This window comes from Hypanus sabinus, unplaced genomic scaffold (genome assembly GCF_030144855.1).
Source record: "Hypanus sabinus isolate sHypSab1 unplaced genomic scaffold, sHypSab1.hap1 scaffold_117, whole genome shotgun sequence".
Lineage (NCBI taxonomy): Eukaryota > Metazoa > Chordata > Chondrichthyes > Myliobatiformes > Dasyatidae > Hypanus > Hypanus sabinus.
Window position 1 is genome coordinate 49140 of NW_026779229.1, and position 14434 is coordinate 63573.

Sequence of the window (14434 nt, forward strand, 5' to 3'; positions counted from 1 at the left end):
TCCTTTGTTAGTAGGAAAAATGACTCATAAAATGGAAATGAGTCGTGATTATTGAGGTTAACTACCAATGTCATTCTTCCTCATCCAGAGATCTGAGGGGCGAAGAACATCTCAGACAGAACTGCAGTCAGCTCAACTTCTTCAGTCCACAGAGAATTCAAGGGAAACCTCTTCACCCACAGAGTGGTGACTATTTGGAACCCATCACCACAGGGAGAGTGAGAGGTGAATAACAGGGGATGATTTAAAAGGACTATCGTGGAATTGAATCTCAGCAAAGTCCAGGCGGCCTGAGTTGACTCTCTACTGTGCACTATGTGTGTTATAATTTCACTAAGTACCAGAGACAGAGTTTAAAATAGAACTGATTTATTTGTCACAGATGCAAAATATTAAACTCCAGTCCTATTAAAGGTAAATGTGCAGCAGAAGAAACTCCTCCCATGCCCATTGACCAGGGTGCAGAACTGGGTGTGGTGAGCAGCAGCAATGATTGCAGAGTTCAGCACCGACAGTCAGTCTCGAAATTGCATTCAGCAACGGTGATGGACACACATCCAGTGAACGGTCTCTCCAGTGAGAACTCAATGATGCACATTTGGTTGATTTGACTGAGAGAATCTCTTCCCAAAGTCCGAGCAGGTGTCTAGAGTCTCCCCGGTGTGAACTGAGTAGTGTGCTCGCAGGTGGGATGACTGAGTGAATCCTTTTCCATTGTCTGAGCAGGTGAATGGCCTCTCCCCAGTGTGAACTCGCTGATGTACCTTAAGTTGAGATGACAAAGTGAATCTTTTCCCACATTCTGAGCAGGTGAACGGCCTCTCACCAGTGTGTACTAACTGATGTCTCAGTAGGTGAGATGACAACGCAAATCCCTTCCCACAGTCTAAGCAGGTGAACGGCTTCTCCCCAGTGTGAACTCGCTGATGAGCTCGCAGGTGGGATGACTGAGTGAATCCCTTCCCACAGTCCGAGCAGGTGAACGGCCTCTCCCCAGTGTGAACTCGCTGATGTGCTCGCAGGTGGGATGACTGAGTGAATCCTTTCCCACAGTCTGAGCAGGTGAACGGCCTCTCCCCAGTGTGAACTCGCTGATGTGCTTGTAGTTGGGATGACTGAGTGAATCCTTTCCCACAGTCTGAGCAGGTGAACGGCCTCTCCCCAGTGTGAACTTGCTGATGAATCTCCAGTTGAGATGACGAAGTGAATCTTTTCCCACAGTCCGAGCAGGTGAACGGCCTCTCCCCCATGTGAACTCGCTGATGTACCTTAAGTTTATATGATGAAGTGAATCCTTTCCCACAGTCTGAGCAGGTGAATGGCCTCTCCCCAGTGTGAACTCGCTGATGTGCTTGTAGTTGGGATGACTGAGTGAATCCTTTCCCACAGTCTGAGCAGGTGAACGGCCTCTCACCAGTGTGTACTAACTGATGTCTCAGTAGGTGAGATGACAACGCAAATCCCTTCCCACAGTCTAAGCAGGAGAATGGCTTCTCCCCAGTGTGAACTCGCTGATGCACCTTAAGTTTATATGACGAAGTGAATCCTTTCCCACAGTCTGAGCAGGTGAACGGCCTCTCCCCAGTGTGAACTGACCGGTGTGCTTGTAGGGTAGCAAACTGTGTGAATGCCTTCCCACAGTCTAAGCAGGTGAATGGCCTCTCCCCAGTGTGAACTCGCTGATGTGCTTCTAGGTGGGATGACTGAGTGAATCCTTTTCCACAGTCCGAGCAGGTGAACGGCCTCTCACCAGTGTGAACTCGCTGATGTACCTTAAGTTGAGATGACAAAGTGAATCTTTTCCCACATTCTGAGCAGGTGAATGGCCTCTCACCAGTGTGAACTAACTGATGTCTCAGTAGGTGAGATGACAACGCGAATCCCTTCCCACACTCTGAGCAGTTGAACGACCTCTCCCCAGTGTGAACTCGCTGATGTGCTTGAAGGTGGGATGACTGAGTGAATCCTTTTCCACAGTCTGAGCAGGTGAATGGCCTCTCCCCAGTGTGAACTCGCTGATGTACCTTAAGTTGAGATGACGAAGTGAATCTTTTCCCACATTCTGAGCAGGTGAATGGCCTCTCACCAGTGTGTACTAACTGATGTCTCAGTAGGTGGGAAGACAACGCCAATCCCTTCCCACAGTCTGAGCAGGTGAACGGCCTCTCCCCAGAGTGAACTCGCTGATGTAGCTTAAGATTAGATGACAAAGTGAATCCTTTCCCACAGTCAGAGCAGGTGAATGGCCTCTCACCCGTGTGAACTGACTGATGACTCAGTAGGTGAGCTGACAACATGAATCCCTTCCCACAGTCTGAGCAGGTGAATGGCCACACCCCGGTGTGAACTCGCTGGTGAGCCATTAGAGTGGATGACTGAGCAGATAAATGGATTCCCCCCGTGTAAATTGACAGCATGTCAGTCGGTCAGATGATCGATGAATCTCTCCCACAGTCTGAATAGGAATAATGATCGAGTGAATCACTCCCCACAGCCTGAGTAGGAATGATGATCGAGTGAATCCCTTGTTCCACTTCTTAAATATCTGGACATAGACAACAAAACAGCGTGTTGTGTTTGACCTCCCCGTAGATAATTTCCTTGTTGTTTTTAACCTGAAAAAGATTTATAGTACATCAATGGGTGAAGGACAATATGTCAGACGAGATTACTTGAGGTGTCAAGGTGTGATCTGGCATCACACTGTTACAGTGAGGTTCAACCCAAGTTGGAGAGAGAAGTCATCTTCCAGCTGGGCACAGTGCAGGTATCTGGAACGACCATCAAATTCTCTGATGATCTTCCTGTGTCTATAAGAATCGGGCATTTCTGCCGTCACCAGTCTGTGACCTGGCTCAGTTTGACTCTCTCCATTGGTATTATTCTCTGTTTCCACTGAGCTGCAAGAGTGCCTGTCCGCAAAGTAACTGAACACTCTCACACAAATACCCTTTGTTGACGTGCAGCTGGGATTTTCTTTTATCTATTGTCAATGTGAAGTGCCACAGTTTTGAAGCCATGTAAACGTTTCCTGCCCAGATGAATGGTTGGTCCGCACAGCTGTTAAAAGGAATTAAATGAATAATCATATTATTTCAGGTTCTTGTCACAGTCATAGAAAAGCACAACACAGAATCAGGCCCTTTGGCCCATCTAGTTTGTGTTGAACTATTTAAACTGTCTGCTCCTGTACCCCTGCCATCCAGGTGCCTATACAACCCTCTTAGAAGTTGAAACTGACCTCGCATGGTCCAGCTGGGTTTTCTGCTCATTCCACACCCGGATGACCGTCAGTGGAAGAAGTTTCCCCTCATGTTTCCCTTAACATTTCACCTTTCACCCTTAACCCATGGCCTCTGGTTGTAGTCCCACCCAATCTCAGTGGAAAAAGCCAGCTTGCATTTTCCCCATCTATAACCCTCATGATTTTGGTACGTCTCTGTCAAATCTCCCCTCAATCTTCTACATTCCAAGGAATTCCAATTTTGGGGGATATTAACTTGCGAGTGGATTGGGAAAATCAGGTCAGCACTGGATCTCAAGAGAGAGAATTTGTAGAATGTCTCTGAGACTGCTTTTGAGAACAGCTTATTGTTGAGCCCACTAGGGGATCAGCTGTACTGGATTGGGTATTGTGTGATGAAACAGAGGTAATTAGAGAGATGAAAGTGAAGGAACCCTTAGGAGGCAGTGATCACAACATGACTGAGTTCCTGTGAAATTTGAGAAAGAGAAGCTGAAATCCGATGTGTCGCTATTTCAGTGGAGTAAAGGAAATAACAGTGGCATGAGAGAGGAACTGGCCAAGGTTGACTGGAAAGGGACACTAGCAGGAAGGACGGCAGAGCAGCAGTGGCTGGAGTTACGTGAGAAGTGAGGAAGGTGCAGGACAGATATATTCCAAAGAAGAAGAAATTTTCGAATGGAAAAAGGATGCAACCGTGGCTGACAAGAGAAGTCAAAGCCAAAGTTAAAGTAAAGCAGAGGGCATAGAAGGACGCAAAAATTAGTGGGAAGACAGGGGATTGTGAAGTTTTTAAAAGCTTACAGAAGGAAACTAAGAAGGTCATTTAGAGGGAAAAGATGAACTATGAAAGGAAGCGAGCAAATAATATCAAAGATGATACTAAAAGCTTTCTCAAGTATATAAAGAGTAAAAGGCTTTGTGAATAGATATAGGACTGATAAAAAATGATGCTGGCAAATTGTAATGGGAGATAAGGAGATGGCGGAGGAACTGAACGAGTATTATGCATCAGTCTTCACTGAGGAAGACATCAGAAATATACCGGACATTCAAGGGTGTCAGGGAAGAGAAATGTGCGCAGTCACAATTACGACAGAGTAAGTACTCAGGAAGCTGAATAGTCTAAGGGTAGATAAATCTCCTGGACCAGATGGAATGCACCCTCGTGTTTTGTAGGAGGTAGCAGTGGAGATTGCGGAGGCATTAGCAATGATCTTTCAAAAGTCGATAGTCTCTGGCATGGTTCCGGAGGACTGGAAGACTGCAAATGTCACACTGCTACTTAAGAAAGGGGCAAGGGAGAAAAAGGAAATTATAGACCTGTTATCTTGACAGCGGTTGTTCGGAAGTTGTTGGAGTCAATTGTCAAGGATGAGGTTACGGAGTACCTGGAGGCATATGACAAGATAGGCTGAACTCAGCATGGTTTCCTTAAAGGAAAATCCTGCCTGACAAACCTAGTGTAATTTTTTGAGGGAATCACAAGTAGGCTAGACAAGGGAGATGCAGTGGATGTTGTGTATTTGGATTTTCAGAAGGCCTTTGACAAGGTGCCACACATGAGGCTGCTAAACAAGATAAGAGTCCATGGAATTACAGGAAAGTTACATACGTGGATAGAGCGTTGGTTGATTGGCGGGAAACAGAAAGTGGAAATAAAGGCATTCCCATTGAGTCCTGACGAAGGGTCTCGGCCCAAAACGTGGACAGTGCTTCTCCTTATAGATGCTGCTTGGCCTGCTGTGTTCCACCAGCATTTTTTGTGTGTTGTTTTATAAAGGCATCCCATGCTGGTTGGCTGCCGGTTACCAGTGGTGTTCCACAGGGGTCCGTGTGGGGCCGTTTCTTTTTACGTTGTGTATCAACGATTTGGATTATGGAATAGATGGCTTCGTGGTTAAGTTTGTTGATGATACTAAGATAGGTGGAGGGGCTCGTTGTACTGAGGAAACAGAGAGTCTGCAGAGAGCCTTGGATAGATTGGGGGAATGGGCAAAGAAGTGGCAATTGAATTACATTGTCTGAAAGTGTATGGTCATGCACTTTGGTAGAAGAAATAAACGGGCAGACTATTATTTAAATGGGGAGAAAATTCAGAGTTCTGAGATGCAACGGCACTTGGGAGTCCTTGTGAAGGATACCCTTAAGGTTAACCTCCAGACTGAGTTGGTGGTGAAAATGGCGAATGCAATGTTGGCATTCATTTCTAGAGGAACATGGAGTATAGGAGCAGGGATGTGATGTTGAGGCTCTATAAGGCACTGGTAAGACATCACTTGTGTGCAGTTTTGGGCTCCTTATTTAAGAAAGGATGTGCTGACATTGGAGAGGGTTCAGAGAAGATCCACTGGAATGATTCCAGGAATGAGAGGGTTAACATATGAGGGACGTTTGACCACTCTTGGACTGTACTCATTGGTGTTTAGAAGAATGCGGGGGGACATCACAGAAATATTTTGAATGTTGAAAGACATGGACAGAGTGGATGTGGCAAAGTTGTTTCCCATGGTGGGGGAGTCCAGTACGAGAGGACATGACTTGAGGATTGCAGGGCGCCCATGCAGAATGGAGATGCGAAAACATTTTTTCAGCCAGAGGGTGGTGAATCTGTGGAATTTGTTGCCACCAGCGGCAGTGGAGGCCAAGTCATTGGGTGTATTTAAGGCAGAGATTGATAGGTATATGAGTAGTCAGGGCATTAAAGGTTATGCTGAGAAGGCGGGGGAATGGGACTCAAGGGGAGATTGGATCAGCTCATATTGAAATGGAGGAGCAGACTCGATGGGCTGAATGGTCGACTGCTGCTCCTTTGTCTTATGGTGATTCCTGTGTATGCACCCTGGAAGCCTCAAGAAACGATAATGATCATGATTCAGGCCCCAGATAGAAAAGAAAATCCAGCACAGTTTGCTCAGTGTGTCCAGAGTACTACACAAATGTTTAATGCGACTCCGTAAGATTTATTCGGTCTCTGCTGCAGGATTCTGTCAACTGATGAGGGGCGGAAATGGAAGGCAGAATTGAGATACCAAACCTATCAGGAGTTACAGGCGGAAAACCATAATGAGAATGAACAGACAGACCAGATCATTCAAGCATTGGAAAGGGCTGTCCAGCAACCTGTAGCATCACTAAAGTACCTGGATGCAAACATAACCCTGGGGAAATCAGGACCAGACTGTTGGGAGTGATTTGTGGCCTGCTACGGCACTTTCACAGGAGACCAAACATTTAATGATGGGAATCTGTCCCCCCTGTTCAATGCCCTACTGCTCCAATGCTTACCAACAAAGTTAGCCAACAGGATTAAAACAAATAATATGGACTGGCCTGACAATGACTGAAATAGAATGAGACGAGCTTTGACATATTATTGGGACCCGGCTTTTGAATCCCGATCAACCCCGAAGGGAACTAATATTTAAAATGAACATGTTCAGCAGGAAGGATGCGAGCGGGCTACATCTGGGGATCAGAAATGGGATCAAAAACCTACCAAGGGACAGATGGGGACAACAACCCGTTTAGAAATGGACAAGCAAGGATGCCTCCTACTCTGAGTATCATCCCTCAGGAAGAGCCCAGTGTAATATTGACAGGTGCTGGAATTTCAATTCCGTTTATGATTGATGTGGGGCAACCACAACCAGTCTCGATCAGGAAATAGTATCGGAAAAGGGATTCCAGCTAAGGCACGGAACGAACGTATTCACATACCCAGCCACAGCAGGTGGAATTCCAGGGGAAGCAGTGTGAGGTTTCATTTACTGTCACCACCAGACGGGGGTGTAATCTCGTAGGGAGAGACTTGCTCTGTCTGTTGGACGTCGAGATTCTATGCACGGACAAGGATATCATGCTGTTACTGCGAACAACTGATAGCTTCCTCTGACCACCCAGTGGTGGGCACTTTATCTGGACTCCACCTCATTTGAACCCCTTCTGCCAGGGGCCAGCTCTCATGTGACTCCGTGTTATGACCCTACGTGGTGCTCAACTGAGGAAAACTAATATTTTGCACCCCTCGAGGGACAGAAATTCCCAGTCATGGTGATTGGAGACGATAAAGGAAGAGACGGCATTGCATTTCTGGCCAAAGTTCCAAATTACTTTTGGCGACAGACAGGACTGGTGGTTCCCCATACCACCTTCAGGGTTTGCCCTGGGTTCAAGCCAAAGAGCCAAGGGCTCCTTGGACGAAACAGGCCTCCAGCACCGAGGGAGACTGGCAAAATTGGTCCTCTTGAAGATCAGAGTGGTCACCTATGAATGGAACCAAAAGAAATTGGGGGGATCTTAAATGTATTTTTTTGCTCCTGTATTTACTAAGGAAATTGGCCGGAAGTCAATGGAAGTAAGGCAAACAAGAATTAAGGTCATGGAACCTATACAGAAAGAAGAAGAGGAGGTGCTTGCTATCTAGAGGCAAGTCAGAGTAGATAAATCTCTTGGACCTGACAGGGTATTCCCTCAGACTTTGAAGGAGACTAGTGTTGAAATTGCAGGGGCCCTGGCAGGTATATTTAAATGTTGTTATCTGTGGGTGAGGTGCTAGAGAATTCAAGGATAGCTCATGTTGTTCTGTTGGGTAAAAAAGACTCAAAAAGTAATTCAGGAAATTATAGGGTAACTTTGACGTCGGTCGTGGGTAAATTATTGGAAGGGGTGCTAAGCGATAGGATCTACAAGTATTTAGATAGACAGGGACTTATTAGGGTGAGTCAACATGGCTTTGCGTATGGTAGGGCATGATTAACAAGAGTGTTTCAAGGAGGTTACAGGAAAATAGATGAAGGAAAGGCAGTGGATGTTGTCTGTATGGACTTCAGTAAGGCCTTTGACAAGGTCCTGCATGGGAGGTTAGTTAGGAAGATTCAGTTGCTAGGTATACATGGAGAGGTAGTAAACTGGATTAGATATTGGCTCAATGGAAGAAGCCAGAGAGTGGTAGTGGAGGATTGCTTCTCTGAGTGGAGGCCTGTGACTAGTAGTGTGCCACAGGGATCAGTGCTGGGTCCATTGTTATTTGTCAATGATCTGGATAATAATTTGGTAAATTGGATCAGCAAATTTGCTGATGATACAAAAATTGGAGGTGTAGTGGACAGTGAGGAAGGTTTTCAAATCTTGCAGAGGGATCTGTACCAGCTAGAAAAATGGGCTGAAAAATGGCAGAAGGAGGTTAATACAGGCAAGTGTGAGGTCTTGCACTTTGGAAGGAAAAACTAAGGTAGAACATACAAGGTAAATGGCAGGGCACTGAGGAGTGCAGTAGAACAGATGGATCTTTGAATACAGATACAAAATTCCCTAAAAGTGGCGTCACGGGTAGATAGGGTAGTAAAGAAAGCTTTTGGTACATTGGCCTTCATAAATCAAAGTTTTGAGTATACGAGTTGGAATGTTATGGTAAGGCAGTATAAGGCATTGGTGAGGGTGAATTTGGAGTATTGTGTGCAGTTTTAGTCACTTAATTACAGGAAGGATATTAATAAGGTTGAAAGAGTGCAGAGAAGGTTTACAAGGATGTTGCCGGGAGTTGAGGACATGAGTTACAGAGAAAGGATCAATAGTTTTGGACTTCATTCCTTGGAGAGTAGAAGAATGAGCAGGGACTTGATAGAGGTATATAAAATTATGATGGGTATAGATGGAGTGAAAGCAAACAGGCTTTTTCCACTGAGGCGAGGGGAGAAAAAGAACAGAAGACATGGGTTAAGGGTGAAGGGCGAAACATTTAATGGGAATATTGGGGGGGGGGGGCTTCTTCACAACTGGGTCTGATAGAAGCATAACTGGTTCTTCTGGGCACATTCTGTCTCACTCCCAACTATTTCCTACCTTCCTTTGTGCAGGTATGTAATGTCTAAAGGACCAGTGTTTGAGTAAATGAGACTCACCAAACTTTCTCCTGACTGAATCACTGGAATCTCCGAGTCAGATGGGTTCTCTCCAGTCGGTGCTCTCAATCCTCGGGCTGGTTCACTTGTTGCTGTTCCCTCGACTTCAGTCGTGGTTTTTCTTCCAATAAATCTCTCACTGCAGGTCTAACTTTAACGTGAAAGAGAATGAAGCACGTTCACAATGAAAAGGAGGACCAAACATTTCTGCTTAATGTTACTAGGAACAAAACTCACTGAAATTTAAACATTGAAGGCAAATATAATGATCTCAGTGAACAATCTTTTACTGTCCCTCACATGACACAGACGATATGGGATAAGAAGGAGCCGTCATTCAGTCATGGTAAGACATAAGACACAGGAAGAGAATTAGGTGATTCGATCCATATGGTCTGCCCACCATTCAGCCACGGCTGATTTTCATTCCAACACCATATTCCTGTCTTCCTCCTGTTAGCCTGAAGGTACTTAGCAATCATGAATATATTAATTTCTGTCATAAATACCAGAAACACTCAGCAGGTAAGGAATAGCTTACAATACAATTCAATTAATAACACTTCATCAGAATGACTTCAAATATTTTCAGTTTTTAGTGTAGATCTCCAGCACAGCTGCCTGATTTCCACTGTGTGACAGTGAGGCGGGGGGGGGGGGGGGGGAGGAATTTCCAAACACAGTTTGAACACCAAACTCAGGGTCTATATCTACAGTTGTAAACACGGAACAGCTCATTTACTCACAGCCTCTGCCTGTGAGGATGGAAGTGGGAATCATCCTCTCCTCAGACTGGCAGTCATTGCTTCCAAAGGAACTCCAGAAACAAACATCTGAACCAAGACCAGAAATACTCACTCAACACCTCATAAGCCCAAGCAGCTCGATCCCCAGGTCCATTTTACCTGGATGAAAAACTATGATATCCCAGGACCCAACCTCACAGAGTCACACAGCTTAATCTGCCACTCACCGACCCTGAGAGTCTCACACATTGTCCCCACATCTCACACTGGGTAGTGCAATCCGGGATTTCCCCACAACCAATGTCCAGCTGCTCGAAGAAGGACATCCATCCAGCCCCATCTGTAGAAGCACTAACCAAAGTCCAAGCCAACACAACAACAGTTCCATTTGCCTGGAAAGCCAATCACAGGATTAGAGCCCAAGCACCAACTCTCCCAGTACTCTTTGCTGCCAGTAAAATGCTGCAGTGTGTCAGCCCGTCACTGTTCATAAACTAGCACCTCCACACCAATGCACAACAGAACTGGGACCTGATGACCCTCCGGCATTCCAGCTAACAATAACTGATTCTGGAAATGATCAGCGAGGCCAAAGGTACAAAAGAACACTTCACAATGAAGACAAGGGTTGGAAGAAAGTTTGTTGATATATAACATTGAGGAGGTGGGATACAAGGCGGACTGAGGATGACCCAGATGGTTGATGTATATCACTGAAGTGGGGTTGGGGTTGTGAGGAGACTGGACAGAGGTTGAACAAGATGAGCAGATGGAACCAGGTGGGAGAAGGGATCAAGGACGATCACTGATGGTCCTCCAGCAACACATAGGTACTGAATGAATAGTACATACTATTGTCCAAAAGATTCTAAAATGACAGAATTAGCAAAAATAACAAGAACTTTGCCAGATATACTTTGACCCTCACCAGATTTTTATCAACACACCATAGAAAGTTTCCCATCCAGACACTTCAAGCTTTGCACGGTAACTGCTCCATCTGTGACTGCTAGGAAATGCAGAGACCTTTGGATACAGAGCAGCACATCACAGAAACCATCCTCCCCCCGAGACTTCCCAGTCCCTCGGTAAAGCAGGCAGTGAAATCAAAGATCCCCACAACCTGGGTCGTTCTGCTTCCTCACCCACCCCAATCCGGGAGAAGACACAACAGCCATAAAGCTCCAGGACAAATGTGAGGAGCCTCAGGAAGCGAGACGAGTTCGGGCAAGTTGGAGGACGAGTGACCGCCCATCTGGAGATTGTGAACATGCACAAAGAGATCGTTACATCTGTGGTTATATGGAAGGGGCAAATGGGATCACGTGACCGGGCGGTCTAACATCCCAGGCACAGACTCCAGCTTCCCAGCATTCTGTGGAAATAAACAAACTTGCCCCTCACATCTCCTCTCACCTTAAATGTGTCAGACATTTCAACCCTCAGGAAAAACATACCCTCTGTCCACTCTATCTATTCCTCTTGTAATATTATAAACGTCCATCCAGTCTCACCCCAGCCTGCGCCGCTCTGGAGAAATCAACACAAGTTTGCCCAGCCTCTCGTTATAGCTCATGCCCTCTAATCCAGGCAGTATCCTGGTAAACCTTTCCTGCGCCTTCTCCAAAGACCCAACATCCTTCCGAGAATGGGGGCGACCAGAACTGTATGAAACACTCCAGATGTGGGCTAACAAGTTTTACAAAGCTGCAGCACAACTTCATGACTTTTGAACTCAGTGCTTCAACTAATAAAGACAACCACTGCATTTGCTTCTTAACCACCCGATCAATCTCTTTCAGGGAGTGATGAACTTGGAGTCTAAGATCCCTCTGATCATCGACATTGTTCGGGGTTTTGCATTTAACAGTCTCATACATTCAGGGGTGCAGTGCTATCAGAGCTCACCGGAGCGCCGCTCTGACACCTCTGGAAAAAAGTCAAAATAAGCAAGTACGGAATTTAACAACCCCGGATATTAAATAGAGGGAATTTTACGGAAGCGGGTGTTGGAAAGTGTTGGCTGGTGGGGAAAAAATACCACTAATAACATTAGGATATTTGATCGTTTTTGGTGAAATCCTGGAGCTGTGACTGCTTTTTATTTAGGTATTTGTGAAATTCCTCCTCGCTCGACCCATTGGCCGAGGAAGCTGGGAAATCCCTGTACACAAATGTGAGCATTCTTCCGCTCTTTGCAATGGGTACCATTGGATACCATGAAGGAGCTATATTCAGCAAGGAATGAACATTGAAACCCAAGTTTAAAAGTTAAAAACAATGAAAGAAAAATTCACTGCTCACTTATCTTCGATCTGACTTTGATCAAAAACACAAGCTAATCATCCAAAATCCTCTTCGAAACCTGGATAAATTTAGTTTTATTTTCCAAGCCAAATGGAAAACAAGACATTTCTGGGATTTAAGCTAGTTTTACGTCATTTCAATTATCATTAATAGCAGATCAACCCCTTGGCCTCGCTCCACCAACTGTAGCTGATTGGAAAGAGGCTCTTTTTCCCTTTGTGTTGAAAGGAAGAAGAATAATTTAGTGAGGTAATGAATGAGACAAAACACATTTCCAAACCTCCCAAATGGTTGCTCTCCTCCCCTCTTAACATTTATGACTTTCAAAATACAATCTTTTCTATTCGTATAGATGCGATAATAATAAAGATTCAAGCTTGTTTAACTTTTTATATATTTAAAGACTAAACAGTGTCTGTATCGGTCTAACCATGTCATGTGAGGATATTGTGAGTATCGACACTCACAGGTACACTTCCTGTCCAACCATTTCTGCGAGACAAACAGTACAAGGCAGAGTTGACAACCTACAGCTTTTGAGACTAATATTCAGCAATATTCGTGGCTTTAGCAATAGTTCATCAGAGTTTCTTTTTTCATACTTGATTACTTGGTTCCAATTTAGGGGCTAAAAGTGTAAAAACTGAATTGCTTTATTTTTGTTATTTTTATACCTCTGAGGAACACTGCTAAGTGCTGCGGCCGTCTGCTCTGACTCAGTCGTATTAGTAAGGCTACATCTGTGGTGGTCCGTGGATTACTCGCTAATCCTAAAGTACATTTTTCTCACTTACAACCCTGTGTCTTCGAAGCAATCAAAGTTATTTTACTTGCTTGATAATTATATTCTATGATAATCAGTTAAGTGCAACCGTGTAATACTTTGTCATATTATTAAATTAAGAATTTTATGTTTAATTGCACCAGTTATACACTGAAATCTAGTGATAGGCTAAAATCTTGTTAATGTTTTAGCTATAACTATATTTCTGTGGAGCTCTGAAATTCATATATTCCTTTCATCTGGTTTATTGCTTGACATTACAAGAAGCCCTATATATGTCACACCCAATTTGTGTACCTGCTCATTACACGAATGGGGCAAGGAAGTTGCCCAGTACATGAAATGAGCAGGTACACAAATTGGGTGTCACAAACTAAGGGTGATTAATAAGTTCGTGGCCCAAGGTGGAAAGATTCAATTTTACAAAACTTAGCAATTTTCAATTATGTCAAACAGAAATACCACAAAAGTTATTAACTTCAAACTTTCTGCATAATCACTCAAAGAGTTAAACTACACGTGCAGATACCGAACGCTGTATAACTTCAGGCCTAACTTAGGCCACGAACTTATCAATTACCGCCCCCACCCCAACCCCAACCCCCCCCCCCCCCCCCCCCCGGTACTGCTCCAGCACCTAAAAAATTGGCACTGCACGCCCCCTCCAGCCGTCCGGCAGAGCTCGGGCCCAGACCTTTCCCAATGCAACCGGCCCCCGAGTTACACAACACCGGGATCATTCCCTACTCACCCCTGCTCGAATCGGAGAACCGCCAACAACAGAACTCGGCACCGCGCATGCGTTCAGCAGCGTTCCTCCACAGCGCCACCGGCTGCCGGAGGTCTGCACATCGTCGCCGACAGCCGGAGACCCACACAGCGCCACCAGTGGCTGGAGATCCGCACAGCGCCACCAGTGTTCGGAGGCGGGACGGACAACGGAGAGGTAAAAAAACGACAAAGTCTGCAGATCCTGAAAATCCAAAGCAATACAAACAAAATGCTGGCCGAACACAACAGGCCGGGTAGCAACGGGAATGGTAATCGGATTGAAAATGTTTGGACACCGGGAAGTCCCGCTTGGAGTGGATAGTTCAAAGGTTAGTTTATTATTAAAGCAGGTATCCATAAATAACGCTGAGCTTTGTTTCTCCATAGAACCACGAAACAGAGAGAGAGCATGAAAGTCGTTCACAGAGAAAAATCAAACTTCCACCCCACCCCCCCGGATCAAGAAGAGCGGAATCCCAATCATCAAACACCAAAATCCACCTCTCCGCACAAAAGGGAACAATAATATCGACCCACGATAAAAAAGAAAACACCCCTACCCCGCACAACTGCGGAGGAGCCGGTGTCACCAGTGTCGAGGCGGCCGCACCGGGAGCAGCGGACACAACGAACGACCCCGGAAGATTCACAGGTGAAGTGTCGCCTCACCTGGAAGGAT

The 14434-nt window shown here is 45.4% G+C and overlaps 1 protein-coding gene across 1 annotated transcript in view; it reads right to left on the reverse strand.

Annotated features, from left to right (window-relative positions):
• Positions 1-383: 383 nt before the first annotated feature.
• Positions 384-14434, reverse strand: part of LOC132386472 (zinc finger protein 850-like) — a 40276-nt gene continuing 26225 nt past the window's right edge. The window contains exon 5 of the mRNA XM_059958772.1: positions 384-2247. Within this exon, the coding sequence (XP_059814755.1) occupies positions 585-2247 (1663 nt within the window). The 3' untranslated portion in view covers positions 384-584. The remainder of the gene's footprint in view (positions 2248-14434) is intronic.